Source organism: Oncorhynchus tshawytscha, linkage group LG01 (assembly GCF_018296145.1).
Source record: "Oncorhynchus tshawytscha isolate Ot180627B linkage group LG01, Otsh_v2.0, whole genome shotgun sequence".
Taxonomy (NCBI): Eukaryota; Metazoa; Chordata; class Actinopteri; order Salmoniformes; family Salmonidae; genus Oncorhynchus; species Oncorhynchus tshawytscha.
This window is the reverse complement of record NC_056429.1, coordinates 68,108,686-68,136,471: the sequence shown is the minus strand read 5'-3', so window position 1 is coordinate 68,136,471 and position 27,786 is coordinate 68,108,686. Positions and strand designations below refer to the sequence as shown.

The following is a 27,786-nucleotide window of genomic DNA, read 5'->3' as shown; positions in this document are numbered from 1 at the left end:
ATGGAACAGCACATATTTCCCTCTGTTCAATGTGAGGACATTAAAAAACGACCATACTCGTAGCCCTTCTGTTAGGTCTACTTCTGCTCTTGGCTTAGTGAAAATATGTTAAATAAATTATGCCTGCAAACTTATCACATTTCTGTGAATGACTTCAGCGTAGAAATAAGCCCTTTTGACAACTTGTAGCTGAAGGCAGTGGCTTTGGATTAACAGCAGGCTCCGCGTGGCCCAACATTCTACAGGTATTGTCATGGGGAGGAGGGGAAAACAGAGTTGATCAATGGGACAAATGTGATAGTTTGTGACAGGCAGAACTTAGTTTGTGTGTGGTGAGGGAGCAGAGGGGACTTGGTGTATGTTACACATGCTTATCCTTGTAGTTTATTTTGTGTGTTTACTGCCATTGTATGTACAGTACTGGACTTGGTTAAACAGGCCAATGATAAACAATATAAAACTACACATTGTGGAATTTTATGCTGCATCACTGGGAGCGGCAGGTAGCCTAGTTGTTAGAGCGTTGGGCCAGGAACCGAAAGGTTGCTAGGTCAAATCCCTGAGCTGACAAGGTAAAAATATTTTGTTCTGCCCCTGAACAAGGCAGTTAACCTATTGTTGCTTAGGCTGTCATTGTAAGTAAGAATTTGTTCTTAACTGACTTGCCTAGTTAAATAAAGGTTAAATAAATAGAAAATATCGCTGCTTGATATGGCAAATATACCACCCTTGACTGCAAAGGGCTACAGAGGGTGGTGCGGACAGTCCAGTACATCTCTGGAGCCGAGCTCCCTACCATCCAGGACCTCTATATCAGGCGGTGTCAGAGGAAGGCCCGATTGCCAAAGACTCTGGTACTGTCTGGCTCTTGGACCAACAGGCTCCGAGACAGCTACTAACCCCAAGTCATAAGCCTGCTAAATAGCCAGACTGCTAAATACTCAATAAATGGTACCCAAACTACACTTATATATAAAAAAGTATGTGGACACCCCTTTAATTTTGTGGATTTGGCCATTTCGCCACACTCATTGCTGACAGGTGTTTAAAATTGAGCACACAGCCATGCAATCACCATAGACAAACATTGGCAGTAGAATGACCTTACTGCAGTGACTTTCAATCTGGCACCATCATAGGATGCTTCATCAAATTTCTGCCTTGCTCTGTCAACTGTAAAGGCTGTTATTGTGAAGTGGAAACGTCTAGGAGCAACAACGACTCACCTGCGAAGTGGTAGGCCAGACAAGCTCACAGAATGGAAGTGCCGAAGCGTGTTTCTCTGTAGTGATGAATCACGCTTCACCATGTGACACTCTGATGGATGAATCTGAGTTTGAGGATGCCAGGAGAACGATACCTGCCCGAATGCATAGTGCCAACTGTAAGGAAGAGGAATAATGGTCTGGGGCTGTTTTTCATGGTTCAGGCTATGTCCCTTAGTTTCAATGAAGGGAAATCTTAACGCTACAGCATACAATGACATTCAAGACGATTCTGCTCTTCCAATTGTGTGGCGAAAGTTTGTGGAAGGTCCTTTCCTGTTACAACTTGACAATTCTGGGTATTTGGTATTTAATTAGGATCCCCATTAGCTGTTGCAAAAGCAGCAGCTACTCTTCCTGTGGTCCACACAAAACATGAAACATAATACAGAATGACATAATACAGAACATCAATAGACAAGAACAGCTCGAGGACAGAACTACGTACATTTAAAAAAAAAAGGCACACAGCCTACACATCAATGCATACACACAAATCTAAGTCAAATAGGGGAGAGGTCAGCTATCTGGATTTGGGTTAAGGAGAAGTGGGGGAGGTTTGGGCGAGTTACTATGGGGAGAACAGGGCTGTTGACCGGGGTAGGGGTAGCCAGGTGGAAAGCATGGCCAGCCGTAGAAAAATGCTTTTTGAAATTCTCAATTATTGTGGATTTATCGGTGGTAAGTGTTTCCTAGCCTCAGTGCAGTGGGCAGCTGGGAGGAGGTGCTCTTATTCTCCATGGACTTTACAGTGTCCCAGAACTTTTTTGAGTTTGTGCTACAGGATGCAAATTTCTGCTTGAAAAAGCTAGCCTTAGCTTTCTTAACTGCCTGTGTATATTTGTTCCTAACGTCCCTGAAAAGTTGCATATTACGGGGGCTGTTCGATTCTAATGCAGAACGCCATAGGATGTTTTTGTGCTGGTCAAGGGCAGTCAGGTCTGGAGAGAAACAAGGGCTATATATGTTCCTGGTTCTAAAATTGTTGAATGGGGCATGCTTATTTAAGATGGTGAGGAAGGCACTGTTAAAGAATAACCAGGCATCCTCTACTGTCGGGATGAGGTCAATATCTATCCTTCCAGGATACCCGGGCCAGGTCGAGTAGAAAGGCCTGCTCACTGAAGTGTTTCAGGGATCGTTTGACAGTGATGGGGTGGTTGTTTGACCGCAGACCCATTACGGATGCAGGCAATGAGGCAGTGATCGCTTGGGTACAGACCTGGATAGTAAGACAGAACTCTGCAGGCTATCTCTGCAGTAGATGGCAACACCGTCCCCTTTGGCAATTCTATCTTGTCAGAAAATATTATAGTTAGGCATGGACATTTCTGGGTTTTTGGTGGACTTCCTAAGCCAGGATTCAGACACGGCTAGGACATCCGGGTTGGCAGAGTGTGCTAAAGCAGTGAATAAAACAAACTTAGGGAGGAGGCTTCTAATGTTAACATGCATGAAAGGCTTTTACAGTTACAGAAGTCAACAAATGAGAGCACCTGGGGAGTAGGAGTGGAGCTAGGCACTGCAGGACCTGGATTAACCTCTACATCACCAGAGGAACAGAGGAAGAGTAGGATGAGGGTACGGCTAAAGGCTATCAGGACTGGTCGTTTAGTGCGTTCAGAGCAGAGAGTAAAATGAGCAGGTTTCTGGGCGTGAGAGAATAGATTCAAGGCATAATGTACAGACATAGGCATGGTAGGATGTGAGTACATTGGAGGTAAACCTAGGCATTGAGTAATGATGAGAGAGATATTGTCTCTGGAGACATTTAAACCGCATATGTGGGAGGTGGAACTAAATGGTAGGTTAAGGCATATTGAGCAGAGCTAGAGGCTCTACAGTGAAATAAGACAGTAATCACTAACCAGGACAGTAATGGACAAGGCATATTGATGTTAGGGAGAGGCATGCGTAGCCGAGTGATCATAGGGTTCAGTGAGTAGCTGGGTGGCTGGAGACACGGCGATTCAGACAGCTAGCAGGCCGGGGCTAGCAGGTTAGCAGACCGGGGCTAGCAAGCTAGCAGAATGGCCTTAGAGGGAAGTCTTGACGGAGTAAAGTCCGTTTGGCCTCCGCGTGTGGTGACGTCGATAGACCAGTCGTGATGGATTAGTAGGGTTCCGAGTAGCAGAGGGGTCCAAGTCCAATTGGGAAAATAGGTATAGTGGCCCAAGAAATTGGCAGATGGATCTAGATAGCTAACAATCCAATATGCTTTAGGCAGCTAGTGGGCCGATGCTTGTGGATAGGCAATTAGGGGTGGTTGCGATGTAGAGGCCAGTTGAGTACCCCCTCGACCAGATTACTTCGTAGTCCAGTTGTGAAGGATCGGTGGGGTTCCGTGCCCCGTACTGGTAGTAGAAGGGGTCCGGGTATTGTAGCCCAAGAGTTGCTGATGGGCCTCTTTAGCAAGCCGGGAGAAAGGGCCTAGCATGGGCTAGCTCCAGACTAATTGGTGCTTGCACCGGGACCGACATTAGCCAGTACTCGGATAGCAGCTAGCTAGCTGCAAAGATCCAGGTGAAAATGTCCAGAGCTTACGGTAGGAATCCAGGGATATGGTCCGGAATGCTCTGGTTTGATTCGCGTTGTACAAACTGGCGAGATCCTTCCTAGCTAAAGGTTAGCTGATGACCGCTAGCAGTGGTTAGCTGACTACTAGCTAGTAGCTAGTGAGCTGGCTAGCTTCTGTTGGGGGCTAGTGAGCTGGCTAGCTTCTGTTGGGGGATTCCGGATTCGAGGTGAATAATACTTTAGAAAAAAACAGATCCGCACCACATTGGGTGAGGTGGGTTGCAGGAGAGTGTATTGAAGTTGAGTTTTAGAAAAACTATTTTAAAAAGATCTGTGAAGAAAAATATATAAAAATATATATACACGGGACACGACAAGACGAGGACAAAAGACGTCTGACTGCTACTCCATCTTGGATAAGTGTGTATCAATATCTGCCTCGTACCTCTGCACATTGATCTGGTTCTGGTACTCCCTGTATATAGCTACATTTTTTGTGTATTTTATTCCTCTTGTGTTACTATTTTTAGAAATGGCTCATGAGCAAGAATTTGACGGTAAAGTCTACCCCAGTTGTATTCGCTGCATTTGACAAATAACATTTTATTTGAAATTATACCTGAAAACATATCAACACGCCATTCAATATCCCCTTGCATGAGCTAACAAATGAGAAAATCACAATAGTTGAACATACCATTGAATAGTTTAGTCTCTCCCAGAGCTTTAGATTTACTGTATATTTGCCATATTCAATTGATCTACAAATCTGGGAGGTAGATTTAGTCATGCACCTCTCATACTAATCATGGAATGGGAGAGAACATGTGATTCTGCAGCTAAGGCAGTTTGCATCGCAAAGAAAAACTAGTCGCCTTATGTAACTTATTTAAAGGATCATAGCAACCACTAGCCTGCGGTAAAGCAAATATTAATCTACAAAACAGCGGTTTCACATGAGTCCTTGTTACATGTTGTATAACCATATACAGTAATGCATTTATTTACACTCGCCAATCAGTAGCATAAACTACTATATTGAATTATTCTAGTGGGAACTCTGTCTACTTTGGTTTCTTGTCAGCAACATATGTTTTATTACAGTATTATCAATCTGTCCACTGTATGTAATGTATTCAATGTCTCTCACATCCTTCTCACATCCTTCTCACATCCTTCTTTTCTCTGTCCTTTCTTCTATAGATCGCCTTCTCCCAGCACAACAGCATCATGGACCTGGTGCAGTTTTTTGTCACCTTTTTCAGGTACGTACCATTTAGATGGAACTAATAAGGCAAACAAATATGCAATTTCCCATGGTTAATCCCTTTCTGCTTAGTAAAAAAAGACAACAGACCTAATTATGTCTGCTGTCTCCAGGCCATCTTCTGCCAGTCAACCAGTTTCACTGAATGAGCCGATCACATGCGTTGTCAGTGCTTAATTTGAGAGAGATCTTGCCGGAACAGGATCCGGCAACTCTCTGTCTTAGACTGTATATTCAAAAACAAAATATGTATGTCTATATAGGTATGTGTATATGTATGCATGCGTGTATGTATATGGATATATGGATATATATATATATATATATATATATATATATATATATATATATATATATATATATATATATATATATATATATATATTTACCCCCAAAATATATGGGGGATTGGAAATGATGCAGACAATTACATTGATGGAAGCAACATTCTTTCCTCAATATTAAGCTGATCAACCCATTTAAAAAATACATTAAAAAAGATTTGATTTGGGTTGGGTTGGCCTGGGCTTATGGTTTGCGTAACATTGTAACCTATGTTTGAGACCAATGCATGGCCATGGTTGTGTGAGTAGCACACCTGTATCTCTCACAGAACTAGAATTAGATTCACTTTCTATGATCTTTCTCTCTACTCTGATGGACTTGAGCCTTCAACTCACATCTCTCCAGCGTTGCATAATTTTGCCACAGAGGATCAACAACTTATTTTCGAAAATTGCCAAGCTGTGGATTGTGTGTAGCCCAGTAACAAGTCATAGCCTACAGTCGGGAACGCGCAGCAAGTCTGTCAGTGCACAGCATGCAGACAAAACAGGCTTTTCTAATATTTCAAGTACAATCGCGGGAAAACAGGTTGGAAACCAAATGGTGCCTGCTAAAAGTAGAAGACACTAATCTGTCTGCCGCAGGCTAACAAAATATTTGATCAACTTCCAAATATTGTTTTACAAAGTAAAACAATAGTGAGATATAGGCTTTTGGCACGAATGTATTGGCCATCTCTGGCGAGTGAACTGGGTGAGTCAGTGAAACTGAAAAGCATGTTTAGGACATCATTTCCTCCTCATATTGTAGCCTACAGTATGTCTCCACACAATTATTGATGAATTCAAGGTCGTTTTTATTGATCTCAGATTTTCTGTTAGTCAAAGTAATTTAGATCATTTGTGTGGTATTACAAAAGATTCTGCCTAAGTCTCCAGTCATATAAAATTATTTAGAATGGCATGAAATGCATTTATAAAAGGCTGTGTGTAAATGCCTCTACTCTACTTCTCTATGCCACGACACAAATGCATTGACATGCATGCAGTGCTTTATTATAAAGGTGATTTTTTTTCTCCTCCCTTCCGGTACCTCAGAGTGCCCCAGGTCAACCACCCACCCCCACCCTCGTCTCGCGCTCTCGGCAGCTCCTGATTTCCAAATTAAACACTGTGCATTGTGCTTTGTTAGCCATTTCAGCCGGCCTTTTCAAATAGTTCTTACACCAAACGGGCATAATCTTAATTTTCACAATTTCAGTATTATTCCAACCTCATAGTGTGGAAATACAGTTGAAGTCGGACGTTTACATACATAGTTTACATAGTCAGCCACCAATTGTGCAAGTTCTCCCACTTTAAAAGATGAGAGAGGCCTGTAATTTCCATCATAGGTACACTTCAACTATGACAGACAAAATTAGAAAAAAAATCCAGAAAATCACATTGTAGGATTTTTAATGAATTTATTTGCAAATTATGGTGGAAAATAAATATTTGGTCAATAACAAAAGTTTATCTCAATACTTTGTTATATACCCTTTGTTGGCAATGACAGAGGTCAAATGTTTTCTGTAAGTCTTCACAAGGTTTTCACACACTGTTGCTGGTATTTTGGCCCATTCCTCCATGCAGATCTCCTCAAGAGCAGTGATGTTTTGGGACTGTTGCTGGGCAACACGGACTTTCAACTCCCTCCAAAGATTTTCTATGGGGTTGAGATCTGGAGACTGGCTAGGCCACTCCAGGACCTTGAAATGCTTCTTACGAAGCCACTCCTTCGTTGCCCGGGCAGTATGTTTGGGATCATTGTCATGCTGAAAGACCCAGCCACGTTTCATCTTCAATGCCCTTGCTGATGGAAGGAGGTTTTCACTCAAAATCTCACGATACATGGCCCCGTTCATTCTTTCCTTTACACGGATCAGTCGTCCTGGTCCCTTTGCAGAAAAACAGCCCCAAAGCATGATGTTTCCACCCCTATGCTTCACAGTAGGTATGGTGTTCTTTGGATGCAACTCAGCAGTCTTTGTCCTCCAAACACGACGAGTTGAGTTTTTACCAAAAAGTTATATTTTGGTTTCATCTGACCATATGACATTCTCCCAATCTTCTTCTGGATCATCCAAATGCTCTCTAGCAAACTTCAGACGGGCCTGGACATGTACTGGCTTAGGCAGGGGAACACATCTGGCACTGCAGGATTTGAGTCCCTGGCGGCGTAGTGTGTTACTGATGGTAGGCTTTGTTACTTTGGTCCCAGCTCTCTGCAGGTAATTCACTAGGTCCCCCCGTGTGGTTCTGGGATTTTTGCTCACCGTTCTTGTGATCATTTTGACCCCACGGGGTGAGATCTTGCGTGGAGCCCCAGATCGAGGGAGATTATCAGTGGTCTTCTATGTCTTTCATTTCCTAATAATTGCTCCCACAGTTGATTTCTTCAAACCAAGCTGCTTACCTATTGCAGATTCAGTCTTCCCAGCCTGGTGCAGGTCTACAATTTTGTTTCTGGTGTCCTTTGACAGCTCTTTGGTCTTGGCCATAGTGGAGTTTGGAGTGTGACTGTTTGAGGTTGTGGACAGGTGTCTTTTATACTGATAACAAGTTCAAACAGGTCCCATTAAAACAGGTAAAGAGTGGAGGACAGAGGAGCCTCTTAAAGAAGAAGTTACAGGTCTGTGAGAGCCAGAAATCTTGCTTGTTTGTAGGTGTCTAAATACTTATTTTCCACCATAATTTGCAAATAAATTCATTAAAAATCCTACATTCTGATTTTCTGGATTTCTTTTTTCTCATTTTGTCTGTCATAGTTGAAGTGTACCTATGATGAAAATTACAGGCCTCTCTCATCTTTTTAAGTGGGAGAACTTGCACAATTGGTGGCTGACTAAATACTTTTTTGCCCGACTGTACACCTTAGCCAAATACATTTCAACTCAGTTTTTCACAATTCCTGACATTTAATCCTAGTAAAAATGACCTGTTTTAGGTCAGTTAGGATTACCACTTTATTTTAAGATTGTGAAATGTCAGAATAATAGTATGGAGAATTATTTCTTTCATCTTTTATTTGTTTCATCACATTCCCAGTGGGTCAGAAGTTTACATGCACTCAATTAGTATTTGGTAGCATTGCCTTTATATTGTTTAACTTGGCTCAAACGGTTTGGGTAGCCTTCCACAAGCTTCCCACAATAAGTTGGGTGAATTTTGGCCCATTCCTCCTGACAGAGCTGGTTTAACTGAGTCAGGATGTAGGACTCCTTGCTCGCACACACTTTTTCAGTTCAGCCCACACATTTTCTATGGGATTGATGTCAGGGCTTTGTGATGGCCACTCCAATACCTTGACTTTTTTGTCCTTAAGCCATTTTGCCACAACTTTGGAAGTATGCTTGGGGTCGTTGTTCATTTGGAAGACCCATTTGCGACCAAGCTTTAAATTCCTGACTGATGTCTTGAGATGTTGCTTCAATATATCCACATAATTTTCCTCCCTCATGATGACATCTATTTTGTGAAGTGCACCAGTCCCTCCTGCAGCAAAGCACCCCCACAACATGATGCTGCCATCTCTGTGCTTCACGGTTGGGATGGTGTTCTTCGGCTTGCAAGCCTCCTCCTTTTTCCTCCAAACATAAGGATGGTCATTATGTCCAAACAGTTCTATTTTTTTTCCCATCAGACCAGAGGACATTTCTCCAAAAATTACGATCTTTTTCCACGTGCAGTTGCAAACCATAGTCTTGCTTTTTTATGGCGGTATTGGAGCAGTGGCTTCTTCCTTGCTGAGCAGCCTTTCAGGTTATATCGATATAGGACTCATTTTACTGTGGTTATAGATACTTTTATACCTGTCTTCACAAGGTCCTTTGCTGTTGTTCTGGGATTGATTTGCACTTTTCGCACCAATGTACGTTCATCTCCAGGAGACAGAACGCGTCTCCTTCCTGAGCGGTATGATGGCTGTGTGGTCCTATGGTGTTCATACTTGCGTACTATTGTTTGTACAGATGAACGTGGTACCTTCAGGCATTTGGAAATTGCTCCCAAGGATGAACCAGACTTGTGGAGGTCTACAAAAAAAATGCTGAGGTCTTGGCTGTTTTCTTTTGATTTTCCCATGATGTCAAGCAAAGAGGCACTGAGTTTGAAGGTAGGCCTTGAAATACATCCACAGGTACACCTCCAATTGACTGAAAATATGTCAATTAGACTATCAGAAGCTTCTAAAGCCATGACATCATTTTCTGGAATTGTCCAAGCTGTTTAAAGGCACAGTCAACTTAGTGTATGTCAACTTCTGACCCACTGGAATTGTGATACAGTGAATTATAAGTGAAATTATCCGTCTGTAAACAATTGTTGCACAAAGTAGATGTCCTAACCGACTTGCCAAAGCTATAGTTTGTTAACAAGAAATTTGTGGAGTGGTATGAAAAATGAGTTTTAATGACTCCAACCTATGTGTATGTAAACTTCCGACATCAACTGTATATATAAAACACAGGAAAATCATGTTTTTGACTGCATTGGGCAGTCAAAAGGTTCAGTCATTTGCTCCAAGAGCTTATTCCACTGTGTCTTGTTCATAGTGGCACATACTTCCTTCTCACCCACTGTCTTCTTTAGTAAGCACCTGAAGCATGCACTTTATCCACTTTTTTCCCAGATGTAACAGCTGCTCTTTCTATATGTCACTCTCTGTTCTGTTTGCTCTTATCCTGCCTTGTTAAGTTTACTTCAGTGATCAAGTGCAGTTATAATTATATTACAATAAATAAAACCTCCACAGAGCCCTGTGCATCATGGGTCCTGTGAGATGCATCCAATTGCATCTCACAGCTCAAAGGCTTTAGCAGAAGCAGTATGTGCTGCCCTATGTGACCTCAGTTGATTAAAGGCTTTAGTCAAGGGGAAAAAGGAGTTCACGTGCGGCTATGTTAACATGGTTGTAGATGTTTCTGTGTAAATGTAAGCTATGCATGTGCATGTCACAGAGGGTACGAGTTTGTGGTCTTTGTATGTGTGACTGTGTGTGTGAGTGTATGCTTTGTCCATTGCATGTTTGTGTGTGAATGTGTGTGTCTGCATGCTTTGTGTGTGTGTGTGTGTGTGTGTGTGTGTGTGTGTGTGTGTGTGTGTGTGTGTGTGTGCGTGTGTGTGTGTGTTGGCCGTGCTCCATTGGTGTGTATAAGAGATGAAGTGGCAGGGCGGCAGAGCTGCGGTGCCCTGTGTGTGAGTCTGGCCCTGCAGGCTGAGGGCACAGCACACTGACATGATGGAGCTGGCACCACAGAGAGAGAAAGAGAGAGAGGGGAAAAGAGAGAGAGCGGGAACCAGGTAGGGAGAGAGGGGTTGAGAGAGAGACGAGGGGGGGAACGAGAGACAGAGTGGAGGATATCTTTTCCCTTAGAAATCAGTGCTTTTCATAGCTCATGCTCTTTCTCCAATCCTGAGTTAGGGCAGTATGCAGTCATAGGTTTCACCGTCATTATCTTGTTTCAGGTACTGTAACAACAGTACAGTAATTTGATCATTTGGACATGTTTTGTCCCTCTACATGCCTCTCTTTTAGCATATTTCTTCTGTTTTTCAGTCTTCATATGTTGGAGTGACACTCTGGGTGTCTGTTCCTCTATTTTAGTGTTCATCCAAGCTACTTATATTTCTGCAATTATCTTTACTGTACAGTTCACCTGTCATCCTATCTGTCTGACTCCGTGTGTGTGTGTGTGTGTGTGTGTGTGTGTGTGTGTGTGTGTGTGTGTGTGTGTGACAATGCCACATGATCTCCTATCTCCTAAGTTACATCATGCATATCTTTAACATATGTACACTTGTATACATGAGACAGAAACGAGAGAGGGAAAAAAGGTTGGAAGATTCTCGCCTAATTTCATCCTCAAACTAAACTCTCGACATGAAGTAGTATTCTAACAGACTCTGATTAACTTCTAAAAGCTCATTTGACCAGCTTTTCTTTGAAGAGTGTTTAAATAGTTTTTTCTCTCTCTCTTTCTCTCTCTCGTTCACACTTTCCAGAGCGGTTCCCTAAATGAGCAAGCAAAACTGTTGCAATGAAGGAGTGTTTATGCTGCTTCTCCTTTTCAGCCCCAATGCTAATTGGTGACATTGCAGTTCAGTTTGGTCCAATTACTCGTTTCCTCTCTCTAAGTTGATTAGAAATCATCTCTCCTTCTTCTCTTGCTCAAGTTCAGCACAGAGACAATATACAAAGCTAAGTGGCTAATAAGCCTCTATCAGCTGTCCCAATTATTTCAAAATGGCTATCAACATTCTGTGCCGCTGCGACCCAAGGGATACTCCAGGCAGTTTGACAAACAACACTGCTTTGTGTGCTATTCTTTGTAACTGATAGAAAGGTAAACAAATTGGGATTGTGTTATCCACTATTTGGGCTCCCTTAGAAATCAGCCTTTTGCCATTCTGTGTGCCTGGGGGAATATCATTGCTTAACAGCTTGGTACTCTATGGTGTACAGATGGAATTGTCTTTCTTTTGGTCATTTGTGGATTGTGTGTGGAGGATTGGGTATCGATCTTGTAGCTTGCTGCTGGGTGTTTGTGATATGTTCTCCAATGGTTCGGATGATTGGACATGTTATAAACCCCTTCCCCATGTTCATGTGATCCACAATACTGAACAACTAACACTCAGCCCCTCAGTGCCCCACGTGCACACACACACACACACACACACACACACACACACACACAAACACACACACACATACACACAGTACCTTCAGAAAGTATCGATACCACTTGACTTTTTTTTGCTCACCCATCTACACAAAATACCCCATAATGACAAAGTGAAAACATGTTTTTAGGAATGTTTGCAAAGTTATTGAAAACGAAATTCAGAAATATCGAATATACATAAGTATTCACACCCCTGAGTCAATACATGTTAGAATCACCATTGACAGCGATTATAGCTGTGTCTTCCTGGGTAAGTCTCCAAATGCTTTACACACCCGATTGTGCAAATATTGTACATTCTTTCAAAAATCTTTGTGTGGACCAAACAATTGATTCTCATGCAAAATCCTATTTTCCCTAACCCCTAACCCTAACCGTTAACCTAACTCTTACCTTAATCCCAACTCCTAATTCTTACCCTAACCCTAACCTTAACCCCAACTCCTAATTCTTACCTAACCCTAATTCTGAACCTAACTGTAAACCTACACCTAAAATAGCCTTTTTTATGTGGGGACCAGAGAAATGTCTCCACCTGGTCAGGATAGCAAAACCAAACCCCCCCACACACACAAGATCAAAATTAACACACAAACGCAAACACACACACACAATGAAACATACACTGTATCCGTCCCACTCAGCCCTCCCATCCACCCCAGAACTGCACATGGAACTCATTAGTTTGAATCTCATTGGTTGCGGATGACTTGGCTAAAGCTATATGTGTAAGAAACCCCAATAAACCCCCCTAATACCTCTTTAATAGTGACAGTTAGTCTTCTCCTCTCCCCATTAGTGCAGTAAGCCGCCCTGTTTGGGATTAATTGCAGGCAGAGTTAATAGATTTGATGTGGAATGATGGACTGTTACTGATTGGGCTTTGAAATATGGCCAAGCCAACGAGGGGTGTTGGAGGGGAGGAAGTGTCTGTTCCAAACAGTCCCAGTTATACTCCTGGAGCTACAGCCATCATAGGGTTGTAACGGCTCTCTTCTATCTCCTCCTCTGACGAAGAGGTAGAACAAGGATCGGACCAAAATGCAGCGTGGTGATGATTCATGATATATTTTAATGAAGGAAAACCTATACATGCAGAAACTACAAAACTAACGAAATGAAATAATGAAAACCTATACAGCCTATCTGGTGAAATACAAAACACTAAGACAGGAACAATCACCCACAAACACACAGTGAAACCCAGGCTACCTAAATATGGTTTCCAATCAGAGACAACGAGAATCACCTGACTCTGATTGAGAACCTCAGGCAGCCATAGACTATGCTAGACACCCCTACTCAGCCACAATCCCAATACCTACTAAAACCCCCAATACCACAACACAACACAAAATAACCCCATGTCACACCCTGGCCTGACCAAATAAATATATAAACACAAAATACTAAGACCAGGGCGTGACAGAACCCCCCCCAAAGGTGCGGACTCCCGGCCGCACACTAAAACCCATAGGGGAGGGTCCGGGTCGGCGTCTGTCCACGGTGGCGGCTCCGGCTCGGGACGTGGACCCCACTCCAACCAAGTCTTAGTCCCCCTGTAACGCGTCCTTTGATTGGCGACCCTCGCCACCGACCTAGGCCTAATAACCCTCACCAAGGACCCCACTGGACTGAGGGGCAGCTCGTGACTGAGGGGCAGCTCGTGACTGAGGGGCAGCTCGGGACTGAGGGGTAGCTCAGGACTGAGGGGAAGCTCGGGACTGAGGGGAAGCTCGGCACTGAGGGGAAGCCCAGCACTGAGGGGAAGCCCAGCACTGAGGGGAAGCCCAGCACTGAGGGGAAGCCCAGCACTGAGGGGAAGCCCAGCACTGGCAGAGCTCAGCACTGGCTGGCTCAGGCAGGAGTTCTGGCAGATCCTGGCTGGCTGGCGGATCTGGAAGAGTCTGGTTGACTGGCAGATCTGGAAGAGTCTGGTTGACTGGCAGATCTGGAAGAGTCTGGTTGACTGGCAGATCTGGAAGAGTCTGGTTGACTGGCAGATCTGAAGAGTCTGGCTGACTGGCGGATCTAGCTGCTCTGGCTGCTCCATGCAGACTGGCAGCTCTGGCTGCTCCATACAGACTGGCAGCTCTGGCTGCTCCATGCAGACTGGCAGATCTGGCTGCTCTATGCAGACTGACAGCTCTGGCTGCTCTATGCAGACTGGCAGCTCCATGCAGACTGGCAGCTCCATGCAGACTGGCAGCTCTGGCTGCTCTATGCAGACTGGCAGCTGTATGCAGACTGGCAGCTCTGGCTGCTCCATGCAACCTGGCATCTCTGGCTGCTCCATGCAGACTGACAGCTCTGGCTGCTCCATGCAGATTGACAGCTCTGGCTGCTACATGCAGACTGGCAGCTCTGGCTGCTCCATGCAGACTGGCAGCTCTGGCTGCTCCATGCAGACTGGCAGCTCTGGCTGCTCCATGCAGACTGGCAGCTCAGGCTGCGCTGAACAGGCAGGAGACTCCGGCAGTGCTGGAGAGAAGGAAGGCTCTGGCTGCGCTAAACAGGCGGGAGACTACGGCAGCGCAGGAGAGGAGAAAGGCTCCGACAGCGCTGAACAGGCGGGAGACTCCGACAGCGCTGGAGAGGCGAGGCGCACTGTAGGCCTGATGCGTGGTGCTGGCACTGGTGGAACTGGATAGAGAACACGCACAGGAAGCCTGGTGCGGGGAGCTGCCACCGGAGGACTGGTGTGTAGAGGTGGCTCTGGATAGACCGGACCGTGCAGGTGCACTGGAGCTCTTGAGCACCAAGCCTGCCCAACCTTACCTGGCTCGATGCCCACTCTAGCCCGGCCAATACGAAGAGCTGGTTTGAACCGCACCGGGCTATGCACCCGCACTGGAAACACAGTGCGCTCCATAGCATAACACGGTGCCTGCCCGGTCTCTCTAGCCCCCCGGTAAGCACAGGGAGTTTGCGCAGGTCTCCTACCTGGCATAGCCATACTCCCTGTGAGCCCCCCAATAAATTTTTTGGGCCGACTCTCAGGCTTCCATCCGCGTCGCCGTGCTGCCTCCTCATACCATGGCCTCTCCGCTTTCGCTGCCTCCAGTTCTTCCTTGGGGCGGCGATATTCTCCAGGCTGAGCCCAGGGTCCTTTACCGTCCAGTTCGTCCTCCCATGTCCATTTCTCCAGGTGGTGCAACCTCTCCCACTGCAGCTGCTGCTGCTCGTGCTGCTGCTGTTACCACGCCACTTGGTCCGGGTGTGGTGGGTGATTCTGTAACGGCTCTCTTCTATCTCCTCCTCTGACGAAGAGGTAGAACAAGGATCGGACCAAAATGCAGCGTGGTGATGATTCATGATATATTTTAATGAAGGAAAACCTATACATGCAGAAACTACAAAACTAACGAAATGAAATAATGAAAACCGAAACAGCCTATCTGGTGAAATACAAAACACTAAGACAGGAACAATCACCCACAAACACACAGTGAAACCCAGGCTACCTAAATATGGTTCCCAATCAGAGACAACGAGAATCACCTGACTCTGATTGAGAACCTCAGGCAGCCATAGACTATGCTAGACACCCCTACTCAGCCACAATCCCAATACCTACTAAAACCCCCAATACCACAACACAACACAACACAAAATAACCCCATGTCACACCCTGGCCTGACCAAATAAATATATAAACACAAAATACTAAGACCAGGGCATGACAAGGGTTGTGTGAGACTTTTAGGATTATTTATTTATTTTCCCTACATTTTTAGACATTGGTGAAGAAATTGGTCATAGCTTGACGTACTGTACGGTCATATTTAATCAAACCTGTCAAACCTGCACACACATGCAGCTATGGTGACAACTGTAAGTATGTACCATACTGTCAGTATATGGTTCGCATCGCTAATTAGGCAAATTCCTCAGTCTGATAGTTTATGTACTGAACTAGTGGTTTTCGAAGAACACATGAGAAAGAGCATTTCCACAGCCTTTCAGCAGGCTTGGCTTGGAAATGTCACGCTAATTACAACTCTTTATCCCTTTACGATGTGGTCATTGCTTCTAAGCTATTTTCTAGCTGTACACGGAGGGCATTATGAAGATAGCGATTGTCTTGGACTTCTACACTACTTCCTGCCTTGGTGGTTTGGTTCTTTGGCCTCCAGGACTTGTAAAAGCTCTGGTTGAAAGACAGGCTTTGTGTGATCTAATGTCCAGATGGCATTGGCATTGGGATCATTCTATGTGACATTGCTCTGTGTAAGATGGCCACTCTCCTTGACCCACTCCATGGGTCCAATTGATCTCATGCTATTTCCCCATATTTCACTTGGTTTACCTCCGCAGTCTTATTTCATAGTATTCGGTGCTAGTAAGTCCATTTCATAGTTTTCGGTGCTGCTAGCCCTTTGGTGGCCATTTTTGTAGTTTTCTCTAAGGTAAATAGACATGCAGCAATAATAGACATGCAGCAATCTATGCAGGCACATGGAGAAATGACAACTGTCAAGGCAACCAAATCTTCCGCAAAGTACAGTCGTGGCCAAAGGATTTGAGAATGACACACACATTCATTTTCACAAAGTCTGCTGCCTCAGTTTGTATGATGGCAATTTACAGAATGTTATAAAGCTATTTTCTAGCTGTACACGGGGGGGCGTTGTGAAGATAGCAATTGTGATCAGATGTATTGCAATTAATTGCAAAGTCCCTCTTTGCCATGCAAATGAACTGAATCCCCAAAAAACATTTCCACCGCACTGCATTTCAGCCCTGCCACAAAAGGACCAGCTGACATCATGTCAGTGATTCTCTCATTAACACAGGTGTGAGTGTTGACCAGGACAAGGCTGGAGATCACTCTGTCATGCTGATTGAGTTTGAATAACAGACTGGAAGCTTCAAATGGAGGGTGTTGCTTGGAATCATTGTTCTTCCTCTGTCAGCCATGGTTACCTGCAAGGAAACATGTGCCGTCATCATTGCTTTGCACAAAAAGGGCTTCACAGGCAAGGATATTACTGCCAGTAAGATTGCACCTAAATCAACCATTTATCGGATCATCAAGAACTTCAAGGAGAGCGGTTCAATTGTTGTGAAGAAGGCTTCAGGGTGCCCAAGAAAGTCCAGCAAGCGCCAGGACTGTCTCCTAAAGTTGATTCAGCTGCGGGATCGCGGCACCACCAGTACAGAGCTTGGTCAGGAATGGCAGCAGGCAGGTGTGAGTGCATCTTCACACACAGTGAAGCAAAGACTTTTGGAGGATGGCCTGGTGTCAAGAACGGCAGCAAAGGAGCCACTTCTCTCCAGGAAAAACATCAAGGACAGACTGATATTCTGCAAAAGGTACAGGGATTGGACTGCTGAGGACTGGGGTAAAGTCATTTTCTCTGATGAATCCCATTTACGATTGTTTTGGCATCCGGAAAAAAGCTTCTCCGGAGAAGATAAGGTGAGCGCTACCAGCAGTCCTGTGTCATGCCAACAGTAAAGCATCCTGAGAGCATTCATGTGTGGGGTTGCATCTCAGCCAAAGGAGTGGGCTCACTCACAATTTAGAAGAACACAGCCATGAATAAAGAATGGTACCAACACATCCTCCGAGAGCAACTTCTCCCAACCATCCAGGAACAGTTTGGTGACGAACAATGCCTTTTCCAGCATGAGGGAGCACCTTGCCATAAGGCAAAAGTGATAACTAAGTGGCTCGGGGAACAAAACATCCATATTTTGGGTCCATGGTCAGGAAACTCCCCAGACCTTAATCCCATTGAGCACTTGTGGTCAATCCTCAAGAGGCGGGTGGACAAACAAAAACCCACAAATTCTGACAAACTCCAAGCACTGATTTTGCAAGAATAGGCTGCCATCAGTCAGGATGTAGCCCAGAAGTTAATTGACAGCATGCCAGGGCGGATTGCAGAGGTCTTGAAAAAGAAGGGTCAACACTGCAAATATTGACTCTTTGCATCAACTTCATGTAATTGTCAATAAAAGCCTTTGACACTTATGAAATGCTTGTAATTATACTTCAGTATTCCATTGTAACATCTGACAAAACATATCTAGACACTGACGCAGCAAACCTTGTGAAAATGAATATTTGTGTCATTCTCAAAACTTTTGGCCACAACTGTACATTGACAAACCTTTCGAGGAGATGACTACGCTGGTCATTCAAAACATTGCTAAAGTATTAGTAGTGCTCACTTTAGATCAGGTACTGCAAAATGTCATTTGTAAAATTGTTTAAAAGAACACCTAATCGTATGAATAATTCATAAATTATTCAAAAGTTGTGTGAATAACTATCTATATAGCATTTAGTATACTAGTAAATAAATGGCGAGCAAACTATTTATGAATGCCTTATAAATGGTTATTACTGAATGTTATAATAAAGCGTTAACAGATTGATCATGTGACTGCCAGACCATTAAAATAGTCACTACCCCCTTGTGACGTCATGCCAGTTCTATGCATTATTATATATTTAAAGAATAGTTTTGATTGTACAGCTACTTTTGTCCTTACCACCTTACCACCTCATGGTACTGTTGTGAAATGATATTATATTGATTGTACAGCTACTTTTGTCCTTACCACCTCATGGTACTGTTGTGAAATGATATTATATTTCATGTAAATACTAGAATGGATAATGGGTGATGATCTAATTAAATTCACATTTACATTTTAGTCATTTAGTGGACACTCTTATCCAATGCGACATACATGAGTAATTATGGTTAAGTGCTCAAGAGCACATCGACAGATTTTTTTACCTAGTCTGCTTGGGGATTCAAACCAGCGACCTTTCGGTTACTGGCCCAACGCTCTTAACAGCTAGGCTACCTGCCGACAATTTATTGATTGACTGGTTGATTGATTGTGCTGTTTTCTCCTGCAGCTGTTTCCTGTCCCTGTTGCTGGTGGCAGCGGTGGTGTGGAAGGTCAAACAGACGTGCTGGGCATCCAGGAGGAGAGAGGTAAGGTCATAGGTCAATCTCCTCAGCTGTCCTAATTTTTGGTAACCATGGTGGCGTTCCAGGTAGATTACATTGCAGTTGCCCTGCGCACATCTACCAATGGTCACATGCCACATCATTTACTGCGCAGACGGGTATCAGATTACTATATCTTAGGAGGTAGATGGATCTGGCGGGCGACTGGAATATAGTCTGCCTGGAACTCGACCCATGAGCGGATCACACAGTACAACACCAGATTCAAACCAACTTACTAGCACAAATGAGAGGGTGCTCTATTCTCACTAACTCAGACTCTGGGTTTGTGTTTGTGTCTACAAATATGTGTATGTTTTTGTGTTTGTCCCTGTCTCTGTGGGTTTAAACATAAACACATGATTTCCTATGCATTGGTAAGAGCTTCTGGTAGTCTATATGTACACTGAGTATACAAAACCTGCTCTTTCCATGACATAGACTGACCAGCTAAATCCAGGTGAAAGCTATGATCCCTTATTGATGTCAGGTTAAAGAAGGATTTTTAAGCCTTGAGAAAATTAAGAAATGGATTGTGTGTGTGTGTGTCATTCAGAGGGTGAACACAAGATTGAAGTGGCTTTGAAGAGGGTATGGCAGTAGGTGCCAGGCACACCGGTTTAAGGTTGCCAAGAACTGCAACGCTGCTGGGTGTTTCACACTCAACAGTTTCCCGTGTGTATCAAGAATGGTCCACCATCCAAAGGACATCCAGCCAACTTGACACAACTGTTGGAAGCGTTGGATTCAACATTGGCCAGCATCTCTGTGGGAATGCTTTCGACACCTTGTAGAGTCTATGCCCAAACACATTTTCTTTGTTCTGAGAGCAAAAGAGCAAAACTCAATATTAGGAAGGTGTTGCAAAATGATTTCTTCACCTTTTCATGGACAATTGAACAGACCAGATCCTCAAAGACATTGACTGACCTTGTCTGTGACTCTACATGTCAACAAAGGAGGGTAGACTCTAATGTTTTCATAATGGTAGTTGTCCCCCCATCACATTCTGTACCACACCCACTGTGTGCTGTTCACTAGTAGCTTCCCCTGCAGGCAAGGCTTCACCCCCCCCCCTCCAGTGCAAAGGCAACTCCCGACCCCCCTGGCTGTTCTGAAGGTTGTGTTAATGTCGCCCGCTCTGCAAACACGACTCACTCCTTAACGAGCGGAGCGCAGCGATAAACAAGGCCATTCCCCTTAATTACTGCTCCTCATGATCCAATTAACTCTGACGGAGTGACGCTTAACGAAGTGGAATGGAGTGATATATCACTTAAAGCTGCAACAGATGCCACATCGGTTTCATTTGTCTCTTTTTCTACTCTTCTGTTTTCTTTACAGGCCGTAAAATGGTGACATAAATACACGCGTACCAATGTGCAACTTAAATAAGTCATGATTGGGCTTTTAAAATCAATAAAAACATCAGTGTGGATTTAATTGAGATGTAACATGCTCGGTTTCTGTGAAATCCATTGAGATTTGACAAGAGGACTCCAATAGTTAAAACACTGGTGGTTTTGTCCCTCCTCTGCCAAGGCTGCCACAGTTGGTGGTTTTCTCTTCATCAAATGCTGTGCTTTGAGATGTGTCATGGTTTTAATATCACAGAGGGGAAATTCCCACCTGTTTTTAGCTCTGTCCTTTTATCAAAATGTGCACATCTTATTAGTCCATTTTACTTTCATATCTTGTGTTTCAGATGATTAAGTGATTTTTCTGATAGTGGGATTTAGCCAAGTCTTATTGATTTTGATTTAGCCAAGTCTTTTTTTTTGATTTAGCCAAGTCTTTTTTTTTTTTGCCAAGTCTTTTTATTTTATTTAGCCAAGTCTTTTTAAAGTTCTCTGCAACATTTCAATTATACCTACAGGACGTTTCTGCTGTACTGTATCTACTGTTGCAGAAATGTGTGTGTGGGGTTTGGATTGCCACAGAGAATATCTGTACTACACACCTGTTTGTGCTTATGCGGCAGACTTAAACCCAAAACGCAAAGTTTTATTCCATTAAGAATGAATGGTGGTGACATCTGCAGTGTAGTGTAAAGTCTCCTCTTACCTGGCTAGCCCTGTATTTGTTTAGCCTTGTTTCCCAGTGAGAGCACACTTGCTTGTGGACACGTCTACATTATTAATGAGGAAGAGTCCCATGTCACAGAAGAGCTGCAATGCTGCATTCACTGTGCCTCACTCTCTTTGTGGACACTAACACTCAGCTTGAATGCAGCATGTCACCCATGGGGTAAAGACCAGGGGCACTGATATCACACATATCCAGCTGCATTAGTTATTTTACTACATCCCATATATTACAGGGGGCTGTAGCCCTATTTTATGACCACGGTTAGAACAGAGAGTTACAGTTGAAGTCGGAAGTTTACATACACCTTAGCCAAATACATTTAAATTCAGCTTTTCACAATTCCTGACATTTAATCCTAGTAAAAATTCCCTGTCTTAGGTCAGTTAGGATGACCACTGTATTTTAAGAATGTGAAATGTCAGAATAATTGTAGAGATAAATATTTATTTCAGCTTTTATTTATTTATTCACACTCCCAGTGGGTCAGAAGCATTGCCTTTAAATTGTTTAACTTGGGTAAAACGTTTTGGTTAGCCTTCCACAAGCTTCCCACAATAAGTTGGGTGAATTTTGGCCCATTCCTCCTGACAGAGCTGGTGTAACTGAGTCAGGTTTGTATGCCTCCTTAATGGCACACGTTTTTTCAGTTCAGCCCACAAATGTTCTATGGGTTTGAGGTCAGGGCTTTGTGATGGCCACTCCAGTAGCTTGACTTTGTTGTCCTTAAGCCATTTTGCCACAACTTTGGAAGTATGCTTGGGGTCATTTTCCATTTGGAAGACCCATTTGCGACCAAGCTTTAACTTCCTGACTGATGTCTTGAGATATTGCTTCAATATATCCATGTAATTTTTCTCCCGCATGATGCCATCTATTTTTGTGAAGTGCACCAGTCCCTCCTGCAGCAGAGCACCCCCACAACATGATGCATCCACCCCCGTGCTTCACGGTTGGGATGGTGTTCTTCGGCTTGCAAGCCTCTCCTTTTTTCCTCCAAACATAGCGATGGTCATTATGGCTAAACAGTTCTATATTTGTTTCATCAGACCAGTGGACATTTCTCCAAAAAGTACGATCTTTGTCCCCATTTGCAGTTGCAAACCGTAGTCTGGCTTTTTTATGGCGGTTTTGGAGCAGTGGCTTCTTCCTTGCTGAGCGGCCTTTCAAATTATGTCAATATAGGACTCGTTTTACTGTGGATATAGATACTTTTGTACCTGTTTCCTCCAGTATCTTCACAAGGTCCTTTGCTGTTGTTCTGGGATTGATTTGCACGTTTCGCACCAAAGTACGTTCCATTCTAGGAGACGGAACGCATCTCCTTCCTGAGCGGTATAATGACTGCGTGGTCCTATGGTGTTTATACTTGCGTATTAATGTTTGTACAAATGAACGTGGTACGCTCAGGCATTTGGAATTGCTCCCAAGGATGAACCAGACTTGTGGAGGTCTACAATCTTTTTCTGAGGTATTTCACTGATTTCTTTTGATTTCCCATGATGTCAAGCAAAGAGGCACTGAGTTTGAAGGTAGGCCTTGAAATACATCCACAGGTACACCTCCAATTAGCCTCTATGTCAATCAGAAGCTTCTAAAGCCATGACATCATTTTCTGGAATTTTCAAAGTTGTTTAAATGTACAGTCAACTTAGTGTATGTCAACTTCTGACCCACTGGAATTGTGATACAGTGAATTATAAGTGAAATTATCTGTCTGTAAACAATTGTTGGAAAAATGTATTGTATCATGAACAAAGTAGATGTCCTAACCGACTTGCCAAAACTATAGTTTGTTTACAAAAAATTTGTGGAGTGGTTGAAAAACGAGTTTTCATGACTCCAACCTAAGTGTATGTTAACTTTCCGACTTCAACTGTATGTAGTTAAATACAAATAAATGAATAAGATGGATGTCAAAAAGATAGTGTCAGAACTGTTCTAGCAACTGCATGCCTGTTGTCAGTTGAGGAATAGAGTGTTAGCATGTTTGTGTGTATATGTCTCTCACTCACTCACTCACTCACACTTTTGGTAGGGTTTTAGCTGTGTGCGAGGGTAGATGTTGGAGAGAAGTGAGGGAAAGGACAGAGGATCCATTACTAGACTGAGGTAAACACACACGTGCGCGCACATTGTCAGAAACAGTGGAAAGCAATTGTCTGACTTCAGTGCTGGCAGCTCATAACTTTGTGATTAACTACGCAGGAGTCTTCCTACCTACTTCCTTCATTACTCACCCTGCACCATCAAGCGGGAAATTAACAATGCAAATCAATGGAGCTGGATGCTGTCTTTTTATGATCTTCCTGTTTTAATGTTATTAATGCAGGAGTGATGAGATAAATTGTTGATGTTCCAGTAGGTGCTCGGGGACTTGGTCAATTGGACCAAATGGGGCTAATATATAATAGCCATTATTATTTTTCGGGCTCCAACGGTCGTTTCTGAACAAGTTCTCATTTCTCTTTAAGATTGCCTTGTTAATATAATTTATAATGTGTTGTAAACAAGAAGTCTAGGGGTTGTTGTTGTTTTAAGCAGTTATATAAGTGACACAAAAAAAAGGAATATTATAAATTATACTCAGGCCCCTGGGGGAATCGATGCTGCATCACAGTCCTCTGACGTGATTAGAAGACTCCTTTGCTCCATGTAAACCGCATGTGCTTTGGGCTTCAGTAAATCATTAGCGTGAATAAAGCTTGTATGCAGTTTTATCTATATCAGTGTATGAATGTTGCATGGTATACAGGTTCCACAGCAATATCACAGTTCCAAAACGTCATGATACTTATGATACCAACATTTTAGAATACCGTAGTACCATTTCATATGATACTACTACATTTTTCGGCCCTACCAATCTAAAGAACCCGCTGGCGCCTGTTATAAACTGTTAATGAATTCTGTTTTGTTTATAAATTACAGTTGCATTTTTTTTAAGCAACAGTCACTTTTGTATGTGCCGGTCCAATAATGTCCACTTCACTTTCAGGCTCATATCATACCACATGTGGTAACTGTAATCAGCCAGCCAGCAGTCACATCCCATTCCAGCCATCACTCACCTGCTTCTCTCCGTCCGCTCTCCCTGCACATCTTTTCCTGACAGTTTTTTTAAGTATAATTTAGCTGTGACTATGACTGGGGATGCAGTCCCTGGTGAGTTTTCTTTGTTACATTTGTGCATTTGATACGTTGGAGCAAACCATGTCGTGGGCCGTTTTCAACTAATTCCAGGTTGCTAATTATTGGTTAGATAACAACAACAACAACAATCTGTCACATTACTGAGCTAACAACTTTCTAACTTGGACAGTAGGTCCAGTCAAATTTGATTGGAACAGGAAGAAAGGAAAAATACTCATGAGATGTGCTTGAAAGGTAGGATTCATATAGGCCTAATGTAAGCCTAAAATATATAAACAATCTATTTCTCAGTGCCTTACGTTTCTAAAGTTGGTATCAGTATGTTTGTGGGAGAGAGAGTGGTGTGTTTATGTGTGAGAGGGTGACAGAGAGAGAGAGTGTGTGTGAGAGGGTGGGACAGTCTAGGTGGGTCTGTTTACTGAAGAGTGAGGAAGGTTTCATGCAGTGTTTTCCCCTTACTGACACAATGACATGCAGATCATTATGCATGTATATTACTTCCTCCCATTTCTCCAATCAAATCAAAGGTAAGCCTTTGCAAATATGAGCAATTCGCCATTATAGGCAGTATTCTATTATACAGTGTGAAGTTAAATTCTATATGTGTTGTATTGAGTAGAAGTGTGAATATCAGTGACAGGTTTTTTGTGTAGCACATGCGCATAGTGTTTAGAAAACGGGAACAGGCGTCAGGGGGACAGGGCAAACAGGACGCTAGGCCACTCTGAATTTTGTCCCCGTGTAATTGCGATACTTCTTGGTATTGTGATACTTGGCCTGGTATTGTATCGTTAGTAAAATGTTGGTATCGTGACAACCCCACAATGTATCCAGATCTTATAATGGATTCTTCCTTAGCTGTTAATTTTCTCTAAATCTAAAGGTACAACCTAAATTCGAGACAATGTCTTAAGTAGTTGAACATCTTATTAATTCAACCTCGTGAAAGTAACAACATGACACATACACATTTTTGTCAAAAACAACTTTATATCGAAGGAATGCTTTTGATTTGGCGGCCTGCATATGCGCAGTTTGGGGCGAGACTACCGTTAGACCCAGTGACGTGTTTCTGTGTATGAGCGTAGATACCCAACGTCGCCATGACATCGCCTACAAGCGCGATCAGGGATTTCCATTGGAGAAGCAGTTTTTGCCTTACTGTACTGTCTTTGGTAATACGGTAAAGGCAAATGTCTCGTTATTTGACTTAATTTCAATGTACTGACAGTTATATTGTAGCACTTTTCACAGTAGTGCTTATCATCTGTTGGCACATATCCTATGGGTGAAACTCTGGAGGGATTGTTCTAGCGAAGGTGAAAATGGGATCTCTTCAGAGTTAATTATGGATCACAACCAGCAGAGAGGAAAATACAGCTGGGCTCATGCTAATTACATTTCCAACAATAATTTTGGGATATGAGATCAAACAATCAAAACTACTTTGAAATTGTAATGATGATGCACAAGACAGCTTGTACAGACCTCTTTGATTCCCCTAATAGGGCTGCCCCTCTGTAGACTGGGGAAAAGCCCTATTTTGACAACTAACCTCATTAAGCTTGCTCTTCATCTCGCAATCAATAAATAAACAAATAAACAAACAAATTAATAGATAATGGCTTTCTTATTTAATTGTCAATTTTATGCATTACTGTGGTAATAATTTGGTTGTCTGATGGCCATGTTAAGCAGCTTACTGCCGTAAATTAGCTTTTTACATTAGCGTTGACTCATGTTTACCCAAAAATATTCACACAGCTAAAATATGTATTGGGTTTAGTCAGATTGTAGAGTATGGAAGTGGCGCATATGTCTCTCACCAGCTCCCCTCTGAAATTACCATCTATCCCCTCTAGTCCCCAGTCCAATGTAACTGCTATTCCAAACCACAGACAGATGTTGCCCAATTCTCTGATTAAATGCTGATTTATTCCTGTAATTTAGTTTAGCCGCTGTCGTCCTCAAAAGAGCAACATTAATTTTGTGGGCATAAATTAAACCATCATTTGTATGTGTGTGTGTTGGTGTGTGTTATCATATTAGGTGAGACTTGTTAAGGCTGGGCACTTCTGACCTTTTGGTGTCTGTATGATAATTACCACAATTCCCCATTATATTTATTATTTTAAATTAGACTTTGCATAACGTAATTAACATATTGTGTCATTTCTTTGCTGTCATTATTGCATTAAAGTTTAGAGATATTCAGCTGTATGAGCTGCAAAAACATTCCATAATGAACAGAAATGTGATTAAATTTGAGGTTTTAAGGCTATTTTTTTCTTAACTTGTCCCTGCTATTCTCAAATTAGCCAAATTTGAAAGCAATTACAGCTTCCAGTAATCACATTTAATAATTTAGATGTTTGATAGTCTAGTTATTGAAGTTATTATATTCTCCGGTAGTAGGGGAGCAGCCACCTATTGTGTTGAGAGAGAATTATTCTGATGAGAAAGTTATTCCCATAGCATATTCCCATCAGGCGGCGCACAATTGGCCCAGCGTGGTCCGGGTTTGGTCGGTGTAGACCGTCATTGCAAATAAGAATTTGTTCTTAACTGACATGCCTAGTTAAATAAAGTTTTTTTTTTTAAATGCTGTGAGTTGAGGTGACTCTGAAGGCCTACGGTACTTGGCACCCTCTATAGACCTATCACTCTATGCAACACAGACCACAATCTCCTGTTGGACAGATTATGTTGTCTGGGCCAGTTGGCACCAAATCACCCTTACCCCATATTTGGCAGCCATTAATAGAGGTGGTAGATTAGGAGGGTTTAATGTGGCCAAGCATTGGCTCCCCTGGACAGCCTCAGTGTAAACAAAGCAAAGGGACGAGCTTCGATGCTATGCTGCTTAACCTAGCCGCTGAACATCAGCAACACTCAGTCAGGCCGCTGAACATCAGCAACACTCAGTCAGGCCGCTGAACATCAGCAACACTCAGTCAGGCCGCTGAACATCAGCAACACTCAGTCAGGCCGCTGAACATCAGCAACACTCAGTCAGGCCGCTGAAGATCAGCAACACTCAGTCAGGCCGCTGAACATCAGCAACACTCAGTCAGATAGGCTGCCAGCTATTCTGCGTGCCACCACAGCACTCGTACAGGCGGAGTCTAAGTCTAACCATGCTCTTTCACCATTGTATTCAAGACAGAAAGATAATCCGTTTTCTTTCCATTTAGGGATAGATTCATCGGTCGATTTGGTTAAAACCACAGTTTGTCCTTTCATACAGTGAACTGTATTATACCACCATGTTAGCCAGTCTACCATATGTTCTAAGCCATAAATCACAATTTTTCATCAGAATGATCAGATTATACATAAAGCATAAGTAAACACAACCGAGTTTGTGTTAGTTTGTTTTGGGTACAAGCTGTATGATCGATAGTTAATACATTGTATTGGGGTATAGGCCGACGAGGACACAGAAGTTGGAGTAAATATGAGAGACAGGGACACTATATCAGTCTTCAAACCCAGCTGTGATGTTTGCGGGCC

The 27,786-nt window shown here is 43.1% G+C and overlaps 1 protein-coding gene across 1 annotated transcript in view; it reads left to right on the top strand.

Moving 5' to 3' along the window:
* The window catches only part of LOC112255371 (attractin-like protein 1), a 327,241-nt gene that overhangs the window by 177,744 nt on the left and 121,711 nt on the right, over positions 1-27,786 (top strand). The window contains exons 26-27 of the mRNA XM_024428366.2: positions 4,986-5,047; positions 18,942-19,020. Of these exons, the coding sequence (XP_024284134.1) occupies positions 4,986-5,047; positions 18,942-19,020 (141 nt within the window). The remainder of the gene's footprint in view (positions 1-4,985; positions 5,048-18,941; positions 19,021-27,786) is intronic.